The sequence below is a fragment of the Ranitomeya imitator genome, chromosome 2 (genome assembly GCF_032444005.1).
Source record: "Ranitomeya imitator isolate aRanImi1 chromosome 2, aRanImi1.pri, whole genome shotgun sequence".
In the NCBI taxonomy this organism is placed as follows: Eukaryota; Metazoa; Chordata; class Amphibia; order Anura; family Dendrobatidae; genus Ranitomeya; species Ranitomeya imitator.
In genome coordinates, this window is record NC_091283.1 from 394784895 (window position 1) to 394805924 (window position 21030).

Sequence of the window (21030 nt, forward strand, 5' to 3'; positions counted from 1 at the left end):
GTTATTAGATTCTAAAACACACTTTTTTCACCCAAATTTGAGGGGAAAATGAGGGTGCGTCTTACAGATCAAATGGAATGTACTTACCAGGAATGTGGCGGCAGCAGGAGTCGGGCGATTCTGCCTACCCTAGGCTGGGAATAAGGGGTGTTCGATGATCTGACTCCCATTCCAGGCTGGAGCGGCAGGTTTGGTGGTGCTGGGGCTCCGCTGACATTTTGTGAAAAGCCTGTAGCCACCACACTACTATTGCTACAATGCGGTGCCCTCCGGGAAAATGTCCGCCGATGGCAGTGCATGTGCAGATTAAGATAACAGCAACGAGATCTCGGGAGACGAGATCTCAGTGCCGAGATCTCAATCTGCACGTACGGTGCCTCTGATGACCATTTTCCCAGAGGCCACCACATTGCAATAATGGATGTGCAGGGGCTTCGGGCTTTCACAAGATGTCGGCGGAGCCCCCGCACCACCGAACCTGCTGCTCCAGCCTGGGAGTCAGATCATCCCTAGACCACCGAACACCTCCTGTGACCCCGCTCCACCAGCGCTGTCGAGCTCCACCTCCAGTAAGCTTAATTCGGACTGTAAGATGAACCCCAATTTGACGCATTAATTTTTTCTCCTATTTTCCTTCTAAAAATTTGGGATGCGTCTTATAGTCCAAAAAATACGGTAAGCACAAGGAAAGACAGACCATTGTTTCTAATATTCAAAGATTCTACGATAACAGGGTCTGTAACATAATAATAGGGTTTTCCATAAAACAAGGAGGAAGATACTTATAGATATTTGAATATAAGAGAATGAATTTTGGAGATTTTGCAGGAATTTGATATTCATGATGGTGCCCTTCCATTTGGTATTATCAATACCAAACTGCAGGACACCATCATGAATATCAAATTCATGCAAAATCTCCAAACTTAAAATAAATAAATATCAAAGCAATCAAAAGACACAAATATAAACCTTTATTCAGGGTACAGTTGATTATCAGAACAATGTGCATACTTTTATGCCCATAAAAAGGATCTTTATTTGACAAATAAAAAATTATATTTGCTACCTTTCAGAGCATAGAGGCTCCTTGCTCATGCAGGTTTACAAAAGTATTTACATTGCATTTTCTGGCTAGTACGGTACCATAATATAATACACTTTGTTATAATTGTACATCGATATTAAAACATTCATAAACACACTGGACATGAATACATTACTGAATAGCAGGGCAGAGTTGCAGGGAAGCGGAGAAATGCTAACTATAGATGGCAGAAATGATTTGCAGAACTCGGTCGCTCGGTCAGGTCAGTAATCGGTGACCGCTGGACGGGAGCCCTGCTAACATCCTCCCGGCATTTTCAGGCACACACCACTCCAATAGGAATGATGTGGTTTAGGAATATGTCCTGGAGGACACAGATTACAAATGCTGCTTTGTACAACATGTAACAGCTCAAACTGACAAACTTGACCCTGACTACACTTCTTGTTCCTTAAATTTCTGTTATTCTCCAGTTGTAATTTTTGGGAATAAATAACAAAACGTATTGTACATGATTGAGACGGTTGTCAAGGCCACTATTTGATTTTCAACTATTCTCTTCCAGTGCCGAACATTCGCACGTCCAATGGTATCTGCATCTTCAGGACACAGATCCAGTTGCATACAATGGTGGAACAGAGAGCCCTCAGCTTGTTGCTCCATTATTCAGCCAACGTGTCTAAGTTTTGGCACTGCAGGCAATATCATTGTGCCTTCTGTGTGGAGCCTCAGTCCTCACACAGCACAGACTGGAGGAGCACATAATGGAAACAAGGCTAGGTGATTTATTGTGTCTGTATATTTTCCTGCATGAGGAGAAGGGACACATATGTATCAAGGACTATCTATTCCTTTGATGCCTCATGATATCTATGTACGCCCCTGGTCTCATATAATTATTAGGTCAATCAATTAACCGGATGAGAAAAGTGGGGCATTAAATGGTTACCTTGGCAATTGTCTTGATCATGTGTAGCATCATCTCTCCATGTTCAATGTCAAATAGGATGAAATAAAGCATCAGACAACCCTTTATACTGTAGTTATACAAATGTAAAATACATATTTTATCCAAGTATAGGTGTTTTATTTTATACTTATTAGTTCTCAATAACAAATGGTAATGGGTAATTGTATGCATGTTCTAATAATCATTTAGTGCACTAAATTGCTTTCCCTTTCTTTTGTAGACAAGTGACTTTACTATAACTTATGTTTTTCTACGAGATGTCAGTGAAACAATTTAGAAAATGGCTACTTCCCTGTGTGAGTTCTCTGATGTGTGATAAGTATTGTTTTCCAACTAAAACATTTCCAGCAATTTGAACATGAAAATGGCATTTCCCCGTGTGAGGTCTTTGATGTATAGAAAGTACTGATTTATTCCTAAAACCACATTCTGAACATGAATATGGTTTCTCCCCCTTGGCTAATGAAATTTTTCCCACATTCTGAGCATGAAAATTATTTCTTACCTGTGTGAGTTAACTGATGTGTAACAAGAATTGATTTCTGCCTAAGGGTATGTGCACACGTTGCGGATTCTCTGCGGATCCGCAGCGTTTTTTGCAGTGCAGAAACGCAGATCCGCAATTGATTTACAGTACAATGTAAATCAATGAGAAAAAAAAATGCTATGCACACTTTGCGTAAAATCTGCTGCGGTTTAAAAGAAGTAGCATGTCACTTCTTTTTTGTGAATCTGCAGCGTTTTTGTACCTATTCCATTATAGAAAAGCGCAAAAAAAAGCGCTGCGGAACCGCACAAAAAACGCAACAAATCCGCAGGTGCGTTTTCTGACAGGAGAGGCAGAATCCGCACCAGAAATTCCTAAGCCTAATCCGCAACGTGTGCACATAGCCTAAAACATTTCCCACAGTCTGAACAGAAAAATGGTTTCTCCCCTCTGTGAATTCTCTGATGTTTAACAAGACTTGCTTTCATAGTAACATAGTAAGGTTGAAAAAAGACATTTGTCCATCCAGTCTAGCCTATATTCCATCATAATAAATCCCCAGATCTACGTCCTTCTACAGAACCTAATAATTGTATGTTACAATATTGTTCTGCTCCAGGAAGACATCCAGGCCTCTCTTGAACCCCTCAACTGAGTTCGCCATCACCACCTCCTCAGGCAAGCAATTCCAGATTCTCACTGCCCTAACAGTAAAGAACCCTCTTCTATGTTGGTGGAAAAACCTTCTCTCCTCCAGACGCAAAGAATGCCCCCTTGTGCCCGTCACCTTCCTTGGTATAAACAGATCCTCAGCGAGATATTTGTATTGTCCCCTTATATACTTATACATGGTTATTAGATCGCCCCTCAGTCGTCTTTTTTCTAGACTAAATAATCCTAATTTCGCTAATCTATCTGGGTATTGTAGTTCTCCCATCCCCTTTATTAATTTTGTTGCCCTCCTTTGTACTCTCTCTAGTTCCATTATATCCTTCCTGAGCACCGGTGCCCAAAACTGGACACAGTACTCCATGTTCGGTCTAACTAGGGATTTGTACAGAGGCAGTATAATGCTCTCATCATGTGTATCCAGACCTCTTTTAATGCACCCCATGATCCTGTTTGCCTTGGCAGCTGCTGCCTGGCACTGGCTGCTCCAGGTAAGTTTATCATTAACTAGGATCCCCAAGTCCTTCTCCCTGTCAGATTTACCCAGTGGCTTCCCGTTCATTGTGTAATGGTGATATTGATTCCTTCTTCCCATGTGTATAACCTTACATTTATCATTGTTAAACCTCATCTGCCACCTTTCAGCCCAAGTTTCCAACTTATCCAGATCCATCTGTAGCAGAATACTATCTTCTCTTTCAGATTAAAACATTTTCCACATTCTAAACAGAAAAAATGGCTCCTCTCCTGTATGAGTTAACGGATGTGTAACAAGATTTGCTGATGAAAACATTTTCCACATTCTGAGCATGAAAATGGCTTCTCTCCGGTGTGAATTCTTAGATGTGTAACAAGATTTGTCTTCCATTTAAAACATTTTCCACATTCTGGGCATGAAAGTCATTTCTATTGTTTGTGAATTCTTTGATGTTTATCAAAATTTAATTTGTATTTAAAACGTTTCCCACATTCTGAGCATGAAAATGACTTCTGCCTTGAATGAATTTTGTGATGTCTACCAAGATCTGATTTGTCTATAAAACATTTCCCACATTCTGAGCATGAAAATGGCTTCTCCCCTGTGTGAATTCTCTGATGTATTTCAAGTTTGGCTCTCTCACTACAACGTTTCCCACATTCTGAACATGAAAATGGTTTCTCTCCTGTGTGAGTTCTCAGATGTGCAATGAGATTTGTTTTCCGGGTAAAATATTTCCCACATTCTGAACATGAAAATGGTTTCTCCCCTGTGTGACTTCTCTGATGTAATACAAGTTGGCCTTTTAATCTAAAACATTTGCCACATTCAGAGCATGAAAACGGCTTCTCTCCTGTGTGAATTCTCTGATGTTTTACAAGTAGGCATTTCTCACTATAATTTTTCCCACATTCTGAGCATGAAAATGGCTTCTCTCCTGTGTGAATTCTCTGATGTTTTACAAGTAGGCATTTCTTACTATAATTTTCCCCACATTCTGGACATGAAAAGGATTTCTCTCCTGTGTGAATTCTTTGATGTTTGTCAAAACTTAACTTGTATTTAAAACATTTCCCACATTCTGAGCATGAAAATGGTTTCTCTCCTGTGTGAATTATCTGATGGTCTAAAAGAAGGCATTTCTCACTATAATTTTCCCCACATTCTGAGCATGAAAATGACTTCTGCCTTGAATGAATTTTCTGATGTCTATCAAGATCTGATTTGTATGTAAAACATTTTCCACATTCTAAGCATGAAAATGGCTTCTCTCCTGTGTGAATTCTCTGATGTATTTTAAGTTTAGATCTCTGACTACAACGTTTCCCACATTCTGAACATGAAAATGGCTTCTCTCCTGTGTGAATTCTCAGATGTGCAACAAGATTTGTTTTCCGGTTAAAACATTTCCCACATTCTGAACATGAAAATGTTTTTTCCCCTGTGTGAGTTCTCTGATGTGTAACAAGGCTCGATTTACGACTGTAATATTTTCCACATTTTGAGCATGAAAATGGTTTCTCCTCTATGTAAGTTATTTCATTTTTAACAGCAGTTCTCTGACTTTCATTTTGCATATTTGTCTTTGATGAAGCAGAAGAGAGAACCTGTTGATAAGGATCAGGATTCAGATTTTTTCTTAGATGAGCTTGAGGTGTATCTGGAAAAATTACGCGTTCTTCACATGTAACAGACGTGCTACTATGATTATCAGCTGCAAAATCTGAGAATATCACATGTCCCTCGGAGCTCCTGGTACAGTCACCTGCCAAAAATAGAACGGATTTAATTATTTTTATATAACACTGCATTTAAATTATATTAATATGTATTTTGTTACATACTTTATCACATTGCCATACAAACTGTAATAGAAATTCAATTTTGAACAAGTAAACAGTAAACTTCAAAATTGAGGCTGATAGTTCATGGTGTTAGGTCACCAGGTTTTGCTCTTTCAAATTTCCATTTCTGTAGTGTTGCCATCCTCTCTGTAAGTTAAAGTTTCACTGTGTCTGTCATCAATCGTTTCCAGTTACATTTTCTAAAGAGACTCCTAAAGAGGCCTATAATCAATTTTATTAGGTGATTTCATCTCATGCACTCTCTGTCAGGTACAAGCACTCTAACATGGAGAAAAGCATGTGGGAAGAGCACTGATTGGTCATGAACACATTGTTATGTCTGTCAGAGGCCTCAGGCTGAAATAAGCCACTTTGGCTAGACTTTTTGCAAGCCACTCCTTCTGGCACTTTCCGGAGGAACTACAGCCTTCATCCTTTAACTCTTGTATAGGAATCTGGTCTTACAATTGAGTCAACTGGAATTCTTCCTGGGAAGAGGTTCTATTTGGAGAAGCGAACCAGAGGCAAGAGAAAGGTCAGGTAGCTAGGTCACAACCAGGAGGTTTGTGTAGTGACAAAACCATAAAGAAGAATAGAAAACAGCAAGCTAAGGTAAAAAAAAAATCAGGAATGGCTATGTTTCATAAAAGCAAGTCAAATTATATCGGGCAGTGGACTCAAGATGTATGAAGCAGAAAGGAAACCTGTCACCAGGTTTTTCCCTTATAAAGTAGGGCAGGCACCTGTAAGCCCTCTGTTAAAGCATTTGAGAATCCAGTATATACAGTATGTTCGCAATGCACTCTCTATAAACCAAAAAAAGCTTTTAATACAGTTAGGGCCAGAAATATTTGGACAGTGACACAAGTTTTGTTATTTTAGCTGTTTACAAAAACATGTTCAGAAATACAATTATATATATAATATGGGCTGAAAGTGCACACTCCCAGCTGCAATATGATAGTTTCCACATCCAAATCGGAGAAAGGGTTTAGGAATCATACCTCTGTAATGCATAGCGTCCTCTTTTTCAAGGGACCAAAAGTAATTGGACAATGGACTCTAAGGGCTGCAATTAACTCTGAAGGCGTCTCCCTCGTTAACCTGTAATCAATGAAGTAGTTAAAAGGTCAGGGGTGGATTCTAGGTGTGTGGTTTTGCATTTGGAAGCTGTTGCTGTGAGCAGACAACATGCGGTCAAAGGAACTCTCAATTGAGGTGAAGCAGAACATCCTGAGGCTGAAAAAAAAGAAAAAATCCATCAGAGAGATAGCAGACATGCTTGGAGTAGCAAAATCAACAGTTGGGTACATTCTGAGGAAAAAGGAATTGACTGGTGAGCTTGGGAACTCAAAAAGGCCTGGGCGTCCACGGATGACAACAGTGGTGGATGATCGCCGCATACTTAATTTGGTGAAGAAGAACCCGTTCACAACATCAACTGAAGTCCAGAACACTCTCAGTGAAGTAGGTGTATCTGTCTCTAAGTCAACAGTAAAGAGAAGACTCCATGACAGTAAATACAAAGATGCAAACCATTCATCAATACCAAAAATAGACAGGCCAGAGTTAAATTTGCAGAAAAACACCTCAAGAAGCCAGCTCAGTTCTGGAAAAGTATTCTATGGACAGATGAGACAAAGATCAACCTGTACCAGAATGATGGGAAGAAAAAAGTTTGGAGAAGAAAGGGAACGGCACATGATCCAAGGCACACCACATCCTCTGTAAAACATGGTGGAGGCAACGTGATGGCATGGGCATGCATGGCTTTCAATGGCACTGGGTCACTTGTGTTTATTGATGACATAAGAGCAGACAAGAGTAGCCGGATGAATTCTGAAGTGTACCGGGATATACTTTCAGCCCAGATTCAGCCAAATGCTGCAAAGTTGATTGGACGGCGCTTCATTGTACAGATGGACAATGACCCTAAGCATACAGCCAAAGCTACCCAGGAGTTCATGAGTGCCAAAAAGTGGAACATTCTGCAATGGCCAAGTCAATCTCCAGATCTAAACCCAATTGAGCATGCATTTCACTTGCTCAAATCCAGACTTAAGACGGAAAGACCCACAAACAAGCAAGACCTGAAGGCTGCGGCTGTAAAGGCCTGGCAAAGCATTAAGAAGGAGGAAACCCAGCGTTTGGTGATGTCCATGGGTTCCAGACTTAAGGCAGTGGTTGCCTCCAAAGGATTTGCAACAAAATATTGAAAATAAAAATATTTTGTTTGGGTTATGTTTATTTGTCCAATTACTTTTGACCTCCTAAAATGTGGAGTGTTTGTAAAGAAATGTGTACAATTCCTACATTTTCTATCAGATATTTTTGTTCAACCCTTCAAATTAAACGTTACAATCTGCACTTGAATTCTGTTGTAGAGGTTTCATTTCAAATCCAATGTGGTGGCATGCAGAGCCCAAATCGCGAAAATTGTGTCACTGTCCAAATATTTCTGGCCCTAACTGTATACTCACACGCAGTCCAGTTTGCAGGGCATCACTGGTCTTGGTCCGGGTTACACCTCTCTTCTTCATTGTTTGGATAACGCATACTACATAACCACACAGTGTCCCCGCCATTGGACTCCTGAACATGCGTAATTTTCTCTGCACTGCTGAGGGCAGAGCAAAGTATTGTAGTGCTCATGTGCTGGCACTCTTTCACCTTTCCCGGCAGATTGCTATTACAGCACCAGCTTTTCACCGACGGACTGTAAATTTACGGATGGCTGGCAATCCAGTCTATATCTCCCAGCCTGGATGGAACCAGAGGACACAAAACTAGAACTGTTACCCAGCATTGCCCGCAACTAGAGAGCGGCACTGCCTGGCGACAAAAGCAAAAAGCAGGGCAGGCAATCCCCTGCTCAATGTAGCACAGGATTCAATAAACCATCTCAGACAGATGTCTGTTCAGCCTCTATTTCTCTGGCAATCATCAATCATGTGAGCGAGCCCTTAATGTTATAACTGCATAAAAAAAGTTAAAAGGGGTTGTCCAGTCAGAAGATACTAATGTCCATTCCACAGGATTAGTCATCAATATAAGGGGGCTGGCGCTCAGCACCCCCACCAATCACCTATTTTTATGGCAGCTGACAGACGTAAGCACGCTTAATGGAGTTGCTTAGCGCTACAGGAAAGGCTTCTAATCCAGCTGCCAAAATACATTCATAGAGTTTACCTCCAGCAGGCGCCATAACAAATAACATCTGATTGCTCAGGTGCTGAGCGTCAGACCCCAACGAATCTCATATTGATGACTTATCCAGGAGGGGTCATCAATATTTCCTGACTGGACAACACTTTTAACCCCTTAACGACTGCCAATATGCATTTTAACAGTGGTCGTTAAGGGTACTTATTCTTCAGCGCCATTAAAAAGTGATGCTGGGAGTCTAGACGGCGATTCCCTGCTGTCAGCTGTATGTGATAGCTGACATCCCGTGGTATGAGCCCCGGCTGGATATTGTGAACAATCAGGGCTGATTAATCCCTTAAATACCACTGTCAATTGCGACATCGATATTTAAGATGTTACAAGGGGGGCACAAGACCTCCTTAGTAACCATCGGACCCCCGCGATGAGAATTACGGGTCCATATGGTTACCATAATACCTTGAGGTCATGAACCCTGAGCTTTAATCTCAATCTCACAGGTACAGTCAGTGAGACACTGACTGCTCCCCTGCACTGCTGTAAATGAGTACAGCACTGTAGGATATACATGTCCCACGCTGACAAAGTGTAAAATAAAATATGTAACATAGTAACATACAGTGGGGAAAAAAGTATTTAGTCAGCTACCAATTGTGGAAGTTCTCTCACTTAAAAAGATGATTGAGGCCTGTAATTTACATCAAATTTAGACCATAACGATGAGAGTCAAAATGAGAAAACAAATCCAGAAAATCACCTTGTGTGATTTGGCAAGATTTATTTTGCAAAATATGGTGGAAACACCAAGGTTACTTACTGGTAGACGGTTTTTCCGGAGCCCATGACAGCACACCTGAGAGGGATCCGCCCAGTCGGGACAGGAAACCTACTGAAATAAAAGGGCGGTACCTCTCCCTCGCTTCAGTTGGTTTTCAGAGCATGAGAGGCCCCTTGGTTAGTACACATGGCAATCTACCACCACATCGTAATAATAAATAACACCCATTAAAAAGTGCGCACCAAAAGGGTGAAAAAAAGAAGGGAGGGAATATACAGGTGCTGTCATGGGCTCCGGAAATACCGGCTACCAGTAAGTAACCTTGGTGTTTTCCCGTCTCCCATGACAGCACACCTGAGAGATTTTTGGAGAAGAAACACCTTATGGAGGGACCACCGCTTGCAGCAGCCTTCTACCAAAGGTAAGGTCAGTTGAGGAGGATAGATCTAGCCGGTAGTGTCTAAAAAAGGTAGACGGTGAGGACCAGTTAGCGGCCTTACAAATCTGATCAATCGATACCTCTGCTTTTTCTGCCCAGGAAGTAGCCACAGCTCTGGTGGAGTGAGCCTTGATGCCTTCAGGGATCGGGGCACCACGAGAAGCATAGGACAAGGAAATGGCCTCCCTAATCCACCTAGCAATAGTACCCTTGGATACCCCATAGCCCTTCCTGCTACCCTGGAAAGCTATAAATAGGGACTGATCCTTCCTCCACTGACTAGTCAGAGATATATACTGCAAAATAGCTCTTCTTACATCCAGTGTATGAAATTTCTCTTCCCCTGGGTTCTTGGGATTATCACAAAAAGAGGGTAACACGATTTCTTGACTCCTATGGAACTTAAGTACTACTTTCGGCAGATATGCCGGATCTGGTCTGAGGACTACTCTGTCATCAAATATCTGCGTGTAAGGAGGGGAGATAGATAGGGCTTGCAAGTCACTCACCCTACGGGCTGATGTTAACGCTACCAGAATTACTGTCTTAAGAGTAAGTATTTTTATTGATGACTCCTGCAAAGGTTCAAATGGATCACTAGTCAGAGCCTCTAACACCAGATTCAAATCCCATGGAGGAACCCTCTGAATTACCACTGGTCTAGACCTACTACAGGATTTTATAAAGCGGGACACCCATCTATTGGAGGCCAGATTACAATTATACAAGGCTCCTAATGCCGACACTTGTACCTTGAGCGTATTAGTTGCCAACCCTAGTTGTAAACCCGCCTGTAAAAACTCTAAAATAGTACCCACAGGAGCCTTGTCTCTCAAAGGTTGCCCTGAAAAATCCAGAAACTTTTTCCATGTTCTGCCATATATCCTTCATGTAACTGGCTTTCTACTTTTCAACAGGGTGGAGACTAACCCTGGTGAAAAACCCTGCCTACTCAGTAATGCCCTCTCAAATTCCAGGCTGCCAGATGAAAGCCCTTCACTTGAGAGTGGCATATTGGACCCTGAGTAAGCAGGTCCGGAATTTCTGGCAGAATCCATGGATCGGTCACTGACATTTGTCTCAGGAGGGAGAACCAAGGTCTTTTTGGCCAAAATGGAGCAATCAAAATTACTCTCGCCTGCTCCATTCTGATCTTCCTTACCACTGTCGGAATCATCGCTATTGGTGGAAACACATACGCGAGACTGAAATTCCATTGTATTTGGAGAGCATCTACCGCGAAGGGTTTCTCTCTCGGGTCTAATGAACAGAAACTCTCTACTTTCCTGTTGTTTAGGGTGGCAAATAAATCTATCACAGGTAAGCCCCAAGCCTGCACTATCTGTTGAAACACCTGGGGATTCATAGACCACTCTCCTTGCTTCAGTGTCTTGCGACTTAGGTAGTCTGCTTTTGTATTCTCGACTCCCTTTATGTGGAGAGCCGAGAGGGATAATAGGTGGTGCTCCGCTAGTTGTAGATGGACAGACGCTGACTTCATCAGGGAAGGGGATCTCGTCCCCCCTTGGTGGTTGATATATGCAACTACTGCGTGATTGTCTGACATGACCCTGGTATGATGACCGTGAAGGATGGGAAGGAAATGTTTTACAGCTCTCTCTACAGCCCATAACTCTCTTAGGTTTGACGCCTGTTGTGATTCCAATTGGGACCAAGATCCCTGAACTGAGAGAGTCCCTAAATGAGCTCCCCATCCTGAACCGCTTGCATCTGTGGTGATGATCTGATCTATCGGAGTTATCCACTGGACCCCTGATGTCAAATGATCTCGCACGGCCCACCATTTTAGGGAATCCGTTACCTCTAATGAAAGGCGTAGCCTCCCCTCTAAATGCCCTTTTAACCACCTCTGCGCTGACAGGACCTCCCATTGTAACTGTCTTAGATGGAACTGTGCCCATCTTACTGCGGGTATACAGGATGTCAGAGAACCCAACAGGGACATTGCCTTTCTCAACATCATTACAGGGTGATGAATTGCTGACTCTACAAGATTTAGAATTTTGACCAGCTTGTTTTCTGGTAGAAAACAAAGCTGACGCCTGGAGTCCAGAACTAAACCCAGAAAAGATTGCACTAGCTCCGGCGTCAACCTCGACTTGGCAAGATTTATTTTCCACCACAACCGCTCTAGCGTTGATATGACTTGTTTTATTTGTGCCTGGCAATGTGTTGATGAGTTCCCTATTATAAGAAAGTCATCCAGATACGGAACTATAACCACGTTCCGAAGCGGAGGAAGGACATGACCTCTGACATTAGCTTTGTAAAAATTCTCGGTGCTATTGATAGGCTGAATGGTAGGGCAGCATAGTGATAGTGCCTGAGACAACCTTGGACATAAACCGCCACTCTTAGGAATTTTTGGTAGTCTTGATGAATTGGGACGTGGTAATAGGCGTCCTTTAGGTCTATGGCTGCCATGAAGCAACCTGGGAACAAGAGTTTTATTGCCGTATTCACCGACTCCATTTTGAAGGAGCAGTTTACTACTGACCGATTTAGATTTTTTAAATTGACAATGGTTCTCAGAGACCCGTCCGGTTTTCGTATCAAAAAAAGAGAGGAGTAAAAACCTTTTCCCTGCTCTTCCCCCGGGACCTCCACCAGAACCCGTTTTGATACCAGTTCCAGTACCTCTGCCTCCAAGGCTAGCTGCTCCTCCGGGGTTTTTCTTTGGGGTGTTAAAACAAAAGTTTGTCGCGGTGGAAAAACAAAATCTATTTTTAGGCCGTGTTTGATGACCCTTAGAGTCCAATGACTGGGGGAGATGTTTACCCAGGCTGGGAGAAAAGATGAAAGCCTTCCCCCCACCTCCGGCCTGGCGTCATTGGGAGGGCTTTTTTGCCGATGTTGAGGGACCTTTAAACATATATCAAGATCCCCTCCTGTCTCTGGAGTCCCAATTCCTTCTATCTCCCGGGGGGCGGCGCCTACTAAATTTGCCCCTCCGAAAATAAGGCCTTCTAAAGTCCACAGGAAAACGAGGAAATCCCTTTTTTCTATCTCCCGCTTTCTCTAAAATGTCTTCCAACTTTTGACCGAAGAGGAAATGGCCGTCACATGGTATAGAACAAAGTCTATTTTTTGAAGGTAAATCACCCGGGCACCCCTTCAACCAGAGAGCACGTCTAGCCGCGTTGGATAAACTTGCAGCCCTAGCTGCCAGCCTTACGGAGTCTGCTGAGGAATCCGCTACAAAGGCAGCTGCACCTTTAGCCAAAGTTACATTTATTAAAATTTCATCTCTCGGGGCTTTAGACCTCAGTTGCTCCTCTATCTGCTGCAGCCAGACAATAAGGGAGCGAGAGACACAGGTCCCTGCGATTGCTGGTTTCAAGCCCCCTGCGGTTGCTTCCCAGGTGTGTCTTAGGAACCCATCCGCTTTTTTATCTAAGGGATTTCTTAATACACCAGAGTCTTCTAAGGGAAGGGATAACTTTTTAGACGATCTAGCAACCGCACCATCGATTTTCGGAACCTTATCCCAAGTCTCTGAATCTTTGTCCTCAAAGGGGTAACGTGTTTTAGAAGCCGATTTTTCTGGCTTCCTCCATTCCTTTTCTATAAGGGCCTTTATTCTGGAATTAACTGGAAAGGTGCGCTTTCTCTTTTCCTCTAAAGCCCCAAACATTATGTCCTCCAGGGACTTGGCCGCTTTCTCATCTTTTAGGCCCATCGAAGCTCTAACGGCTTTTACTAGCTTGTCCGTGTTCTCAGTAAGAAAGCACGGACGGCCCCCCACATCACTATCAGAAGAGGAGCCAGAGGACTTAGGGGAAGAGGAGCAGGGAGATAACGGTTCCTCTTGACATTCCTCGTCAGAAAAAGACACCTCAGAAGCCGAAACTGGTTCAGGGTGTTTACCCTTTTTCTTAAGGGCTGCTTTTACAGAGTCTTGTACTTCGGCTCTGATTATTGCTCTAAGACTAGAGGCAAAGTCAGGGGTCTCTTCCTGGATAGTCTTTTGGATGCAATCTACACAAAGACTTTTCTGCCACTGGACTGCCAATGGAACTCTACAGAGGGCACATTTCTTATTCTTTGTCTTGGAGCTAGCCTTCCTCGGCGCCTGCCAAGTAAACAGAAAATGTAGCCCACTCACCTATCGCTGACCATAAAGGGTACCGGATTCCGAGGCGGACTAGGAGCACGGGGAACGTTCCTCCTGGAGGCTGAAGAGTCCTGAGACATCCGACTATGACGATTGCTGCTCCTTCCACTTGAGCGGCTATTCTTCTTAGCATGATGGTGAGCAGGTGCATCACCTGATAAGGGCTCTTGCTGCTGCTGCTGTAATAGCTGCTGCTGCTGCTGCTCCATGCCCTCCAACTCTGGAAACTGTATGAATATGAGCAGCGATCTTGTGCAGCCACCCCCTTAATAAGGGGTCTTCCACAGCGCTCCCCGCCTCTTCCGGTAATCAATTTCACTCCTCTCCCCCTCCAGTATACCGCCGGAAAGCGTACATTATTACCAGTGTTTCATTCCATGGGCGCCGCCATCTTGGATCCGGCGCGCCTCTCTGACGTCACACAGGCACGCCCATTCCCAGCGTGCTCTGCGCTGAACGCCAGCCGCGCGCCCGGAAGTCGCCCAGCAGAGGGGGAGAGAGCGGCGTGGCAGACGCAGAATGGCCCCAGAGTTCCGGACTGCGCTGGACCGACGCCCGCACGTGCGCAAGAGCCCGAAGGATCTGCGGACGGCGCTACCAGCATCCCGAAGGCCGACATACAGGCGTCCTGCCTGCGCTTCAAGTGCCGGGACGGGAGTGGGTAAGTGGATCTTCAATCAACAGTCGAATAAAAAATAAAAAAGTACCGCCGTGATTCCAGCACAAGGGTTCCCATCAGGACAGGAAACCCAACTGAAGCGAGGGAGAGGTACCGCCCTTTTATTTCAGTAGGTTTCCTGTCCCGACTGGGCGGATCCCTCTCAGGTGTGCTGTCATGGGAGACGGGAAAAATAAGTATTTGGTCACTTAAAAACATGCAAGATTTCTGGCACTCACGGACCTGTAACTACTTCTTTAAGAGGCTCCTCTGTCTTCCACTCATTATTTGTAGTAATGGCACCATGTTTGAACTTGTTATCAGTATAAAAGACACCATCCATAACCTCAAACAATCATACTCCAAATTCCACTATAGCGAAGACCAAAGAGCTGTCGAAGGACACCAGAAACGAAATTTTAGCCCTGCACCAGGCTGGGAAGACTGAGTCTGCAATAGGCAAGCAGCTTGGTGTGATGAAATCAACTATGGGAGCAATAATAAGAAAATGGAAGACATACAAGACCACTGATAATCTCCCTCAATCTGGTGCTCCACGCAAGATCTTACCTCGTGGGGTCAAAATGATCACAAGAACGGTGAGCAAAAATCCCAGAACCACACAGGGGGACATAGTGAATGACCTGCATAGAGCTGGGACCACAGTAACAAAGGCTACCATCTGTAACACACTACGCCGCCAGGGACTCAGATCCTGCAGTGCCAGACACATCCCTCTGCTTAAGCCAGTACATGCCCGGGCCCGTCTGAAGTTTGCTAGAGAGCATTTGGATTATCAAGAAGTGTATTGGGAGAATGTCATATAGTTTGGTGAAATCAAATTAGAACTTGTTTGGTAGAAAAAAAACTTGTCGTGTTTGGAGAAGACAGAATGCTAAGTTCCTGTAACAATATATAGGTACTAAGGAATCTGATGGCGTGGGATAAAACCAGTCTGAGAGCAAAGCTGAAGTAAAAGATGTATTTAAACAAACAGAAATGCAAACAAAACTAACACAGATATTCCTGCAATTGTAACGAGGTGCTCAGCACAATATGGTAAACAGAAAAGCAAACAGAACTAATACAGATATTCCTGCAATTGTAACGAGGTGCTCAGCACAATATGGTAAACAGAAAAGCAAACAGAACTAATACAGATATTCCTGCAATTGTAACGAGGTGCTCAGCACAATATGGTAATCACAGCACAGTGAATAGCGGGACACGACCGCTAATATGAACCAGTCCAGCAAGGATGTGACGAGGGGGCAAACAAGACACTTGACAAGGAAGTCCAGTAGGTGATTAGTGGAAATGCACACAGTACTTTAAACTTGAGAATCCAGCAGAAGTGAAGTAGAAAAGCACACAGTACTTAACGAGGAAGTCCAGCAAAACTTGATCCCACGTGCACACAGCACTTTGTTTGTGGAAGTTCAATAATAAGAAGGTGGTGCTTTGAGCATGAAGTCCTGGTGAAAGAATATGAAGGGAAAAAGAGAGAGAACGCTATCTAAGCGTAGTAGATGAGTACAACACTCTTTTGGTGAGAAAAGCAACACTGGAAACTTGCTCACCTGGTGGGGTTGTGCAAAGAGGCACAACACTGGGAAAAACTTAGCAAACAAGGGAAATCCTTCCAAAAGGTGTGCTGCCAGTCGCAGCAGTCCCAGAGGTGAGATGCAGCTCAAAGGGGCGAGGCAGACCGCTGAGTAGTGAGCAGCTGACGCAGGGAGTTCCCCAGAACACAGACAGAAGCTCAGAAGCCAGCAGCACAAAATACTGAAGCACAGAACACCACATGACTCGGACTTAAATAATCAAGGCAGACAGGAAGTTCCATGACAGGGTGAGATCCAGGACTCCATCTTGGATCAGGGCGAACAGGAACAAGGGAAGTCCGGAATCCTTACAGTTGCATCCAAAGAACACCATACCTACTGTGAAGCATGGGGGTGGCAACATCATGCTTTGGGGCTGTTTCTCTGCAAAGGGACCAGGACGACTGATTCGTGTACACGAAAGAATAAATGGGGCCATGTATTGTGAGATTTTGAGTGCACACCTCCTTTCATCAGCAAGGGCATTGAAGATGAAACGTGAATGGGGCTTTCAGCATGATAATGATCTCAAGCACGAAGGAGTGGCTTCGTAAGAAGCATATGAATGTCCTGGAGTTGCCTAGCCAGTCTCCAGATCTCAACTCCATAGAAAACCTTTGGAGGGAATTGAAAATCCGTGTTGGCCAGCGACAGGCCCAAAACATCACTGCTCTAGAGGAGATCTGCATGGAGAAATGGGCAAACATACCACCAACAGTGTGTGCCAACCTTGTAAAGACTTACAGAAAATGTTTGCCCACTGTCATTGCCAACAAAGGATATATAACAAAATATTGAGATGAACTTTTGTTAATGACCAAATACACAGAAGGTGATTTTCTGGGTTTGTTTCTCAATTTTGACTTTCATAGTTGTGGTCTACCTATGATGTCAATTACAGACCTCTCTCATCTTTATAAGTGGGAGAACTTACACACTTGGTGGCTGACTAAATACTTTTTTCCCCCACTGTAGTTAGCAAGGCCAAAAAAAGACATTTATTTATCCAGTTCAGCCTATATTCCGTCAGAATAAATACCCCGATCTGCGTCCTTCTAAAGATCCTAATAAATGTAAAATACAATATTGTTAAGCACCAGGAAGATATCCAGGCCTCTCTTGAACCCCTTGACTGAGTTCGCCATCACTACCTCCTCAGGCAAGGAATTACAGATTCTCACTGCCCTAACAGTAAAGAATCCTATTCTATGTTGGTGGGAAAACCTTCTCTCCTCCGGACGCAGAGAATGCCCCCTTGTGACCGTCACATTCCTTGGTATAAACATTCCCTCGGAGAGATATTTGTATTGTCCCCTTATATATTTATAAATGGTTATTAGATCACCTCTCAGTAGTCTTTATTCTAGACTAAATAATCCTAATTTTGCTAATCTCTCTGGGTACTGTAGTCCCCCCATCCACTTTATTAATTTTGTTGCCCTCCTTTCTCCTTGCTCTAGTTCCATTATATCCTATGTTACCATGTTATTTTTTCCATTTGGTGAACGCCGTAAAAACAAATGAACACGCTAAAAATGACACTTTTTCATCATAGTGACTCTCAAAAAAATGAATAAAAAGCCATCAAAAAGTCATATGCAAAATAAAATGGTATAAATGAATCCACCAAACCGTCCCACAAAAAAAACAAGCTCAAATATGGCTCATTCGGCAAAAAAATAAAAAAGTTACAGCTCTCAGAATATGACGGTGCAAAAACAAATTCATTTTGCTAAAATATTGTTTTTAGTTTGTAAAAATAGCAAAGCATAAAATATATAAATCTGGTATCGTTGTAATTGTACCGACCCAACAAACAAATCGGTCTTATAACTTTTACAGCACAGTGAACGGCACAAAAAAATAACTGAATTGCTGGGTTTTATTCAATCTGTGTCTGAAAGATGTGAATAAAAGCGATCAAAAAATATTATGTACCCCAAAATGGCACTAAAAAATTCTGCAACTCGTCCCACATAATATAAGTCCTCACACAGCTCTGTTTGCCCAAAAAAAAAAAAAAAGTTACAGCTCTCAGAATATGGTAACAAAAAGCTACTTTTTATAAAATAGCATTTTTACTGTGTGATAGCAGGAAAACCTAAAAAAATATATATATAATCTGGTTTAGCTGTAATCGCACTGACATGAATAGATCCTTCTTATCACTTATAATGCACAGTGAACCATGCAAAAATAAAAACTATTCTTCTACTACGGTTTGCTTGCTCATTTTAATGATCAAAAATTGGATTAAGGCTTGGCTCACATTTATCCTGCACTTTTCGCTGAGCGCTTAAGTTGGGACTTTTGTGTAAATTCCCTTAAACAGTGATTCAGACAAAACCCCAGATGGAACCACTCACTTATGAGACAGATGGAGTCACTTTGGACTGGTCTGTATTCCACCGGTGTCCCATCAATTTAGGTGTCTTCTTAGCGCACACTTGTGGGCGACCACAGATCTGTGCACGCCTAAAAAGATGGATACCACCAGAGCAGTTGCTAAATGGAAAACAAAGTTTTTCCATCTGCCTCATTGTGGGTAGTTCCATAGAAGGTTGTGTCTGAATTGCATTTTTGTGAGATTTACATGGAAGCTCTGAGGTACGTCCACAGTGTAGAACAAAAGAATGAGATTCAGCCTTATTCTGGAAGCGATTGAAAAATATTAAGTACCCCAAAATGTTATCAATAAAAATGATAACTTATCCCACACAAAACCAGCCCCCAATCAGGTCCATCATCTGTCACTGGAACTGTAGGGTGTTCCCACATTACTGGTAGAACAAATAGTTTGGAAAAGCAACCTGGCTCCCCTCCCTCAAATAAAATCCAGTGAATTCTGCGCTTCCAATTCCAAATGCCTCCCTCCTTCTGAGCCCCATTGTACTTAATCCACAGTAAGCTGCCACATGTTTGCCATTATTGTAATGGAGAGAAGGCACTTAATTTATGTGTGCGTATCGCCAGAAGCACAAGTTGGGCACATTGTATGGGGGCGATACAATATATGGGGGACTCTACACTGTATGGAGACACAATGTATGGGTACTAGACTGGCAGATTTGCAATTTTCCAGAAAAAAAAGCCTGACGTGGATGTTACAAAATAGTAATTGCAGCTGTAGATTAATTCATTGAGAGGTGCCATTTCTACAACGGGGTCACTTTTGTTTTTTCCTGCTGTTCTGGCACCTTATGGGTTCTGCAAATGTCGCCTGTGAATTATTCTAGCAAAATCTGTGCTCCAAAAGCCAAATAGTGCTCCTATCTTCTCAGCCCTGACATGTGGCCTAACAGTCATTTCTGACAACATATGGGGCACCACCGCGTTCAGGAGAAATTCTGCAATAAATTGTGGGGTCTAGTTTCACTTATTAACCCTTGTGTACCTGACAAAATTGCAGCCAATACAAAAATTAAATTTTTACCACTAAAATGTCATATTTCTACGTCTCAATGTTATAAAATTCTGTGAGGCACCTATGGGTTCAAAATACTCACTACACCCCCTAGAAGAATTCCTGAAGGAGTCTAGAAACACACATTTGCCAGAAGACTCGCTACACTCATCAGGAGGGCGTTAAACTAGAAAAAGAGGGGACGGGAAGAAAAACATTAGACTCGAACAAAAAAGACCCAGGAAAACATACTCAGAAGGGAAGTAAGAACATTTCTAAAATAACCCACAGTGAGGAGATTGGAACAAAACAAAATAATCTAAACTGCATGCTCGCAAACGCCAGAAGCCTGACAAACAAGATGGAAGAACTAGAAGCAGAAATATCTACAGGTAACTTTAACATAGTGGGAATAACCAAGACATGGTTAGATCAAAGCTATGACTGAGCAGTTAACTTACAGGGTTACAGTCTGTTTAGAAAGGATCGTAAAAATCGGAGAGGAGGAGGGGTTTGTCTCTATGTAAAGTCTTGTCTAAAGTCCACTTTAAGGGAGGATATTAGCGAAGGGAATGAGGATGTCGAGTCCATATGGGTCGAAATTCATGGAGGGAAAAATGGTAGCAAAATTCTCATTGGGGTCTGTTATAAACCCCCAAATATAACAGAAACCATGGAAAGTCTACTTCTAAAGCAGATAGATGAAGCTGCAACCCATAATGAGGTCCTGGTTATGGGGGACTTTAACTACCCGGATATTAACTGGGAAACAGAAACCTGTGAAACCCATAAAGGCAACAGGTTTCTGCTAATAACCAAGAAAAATTATCTTTCACAATTGGTGCAGAATCCAACCAGAGGAGCAGCACTTTTAGACCTAATACTATCTAATAGACCTGACAGAATAACAAATCTGCAGGTGGTCGGGCATCTAGGAAATAGCGACCACAATATTGTACAGTTTCACCTGTCTTTCATTAGGGGGACTTGTCAGGGAGTCACAAAAACACTGAACTTTAGGAAGGCAAAGTTTGACCAGCTTAGAGATGCCCTTAATCTGGTAGACTGGGACAATATCCTCAGAAATAAGAATACAGATAATAAATGGAAAATGTTTAAGAACATCCTAAATAGGCACTGTAAGCGGTTTATACCTTGTGGGAATAAAAGGTAGGAAAAACCCAATGTGGCTAAACAAAGAAGTAAGACAGGCAATTAACAGTAAAAAGAAAGCATTTGCACTACTAAAGCAGGATGGCACCATTGAAGCTCTAAAAAACTATAGGGAGAAAAATACTTTATCTAAAAAACTAATTAAAGCTGCCAAAAAGGAAACAGAGAAGCACATTGCT

At 42.7% G+C, this 21030-nt stretch overlaps 1 protein-coding gene across 1 annotated transcript in view; it reads right to left on the reverse strand.

Annotated features, from left to right (window-relative positions):
* Positions 1-959: 959 nt before the first annotated feature.
* LOC138666997 (zinc finger protein 813-like) overlaps positions 960-21030 on the reverse strand; it is a 55871-nt gene continuing 35800 nt past the window's right edge. Inside the window, exon 11 of the mRNA XM_069755210.1 lies at positions 960-5417. Coding sequence (XP_069611311.1) covers positions 4081-5417 — 1337 coding nt within the window. The 3' untranslated portion in view covers positions 960-4080. The remainder of the gene's footprint in view (positions 5418-21030) is intronic.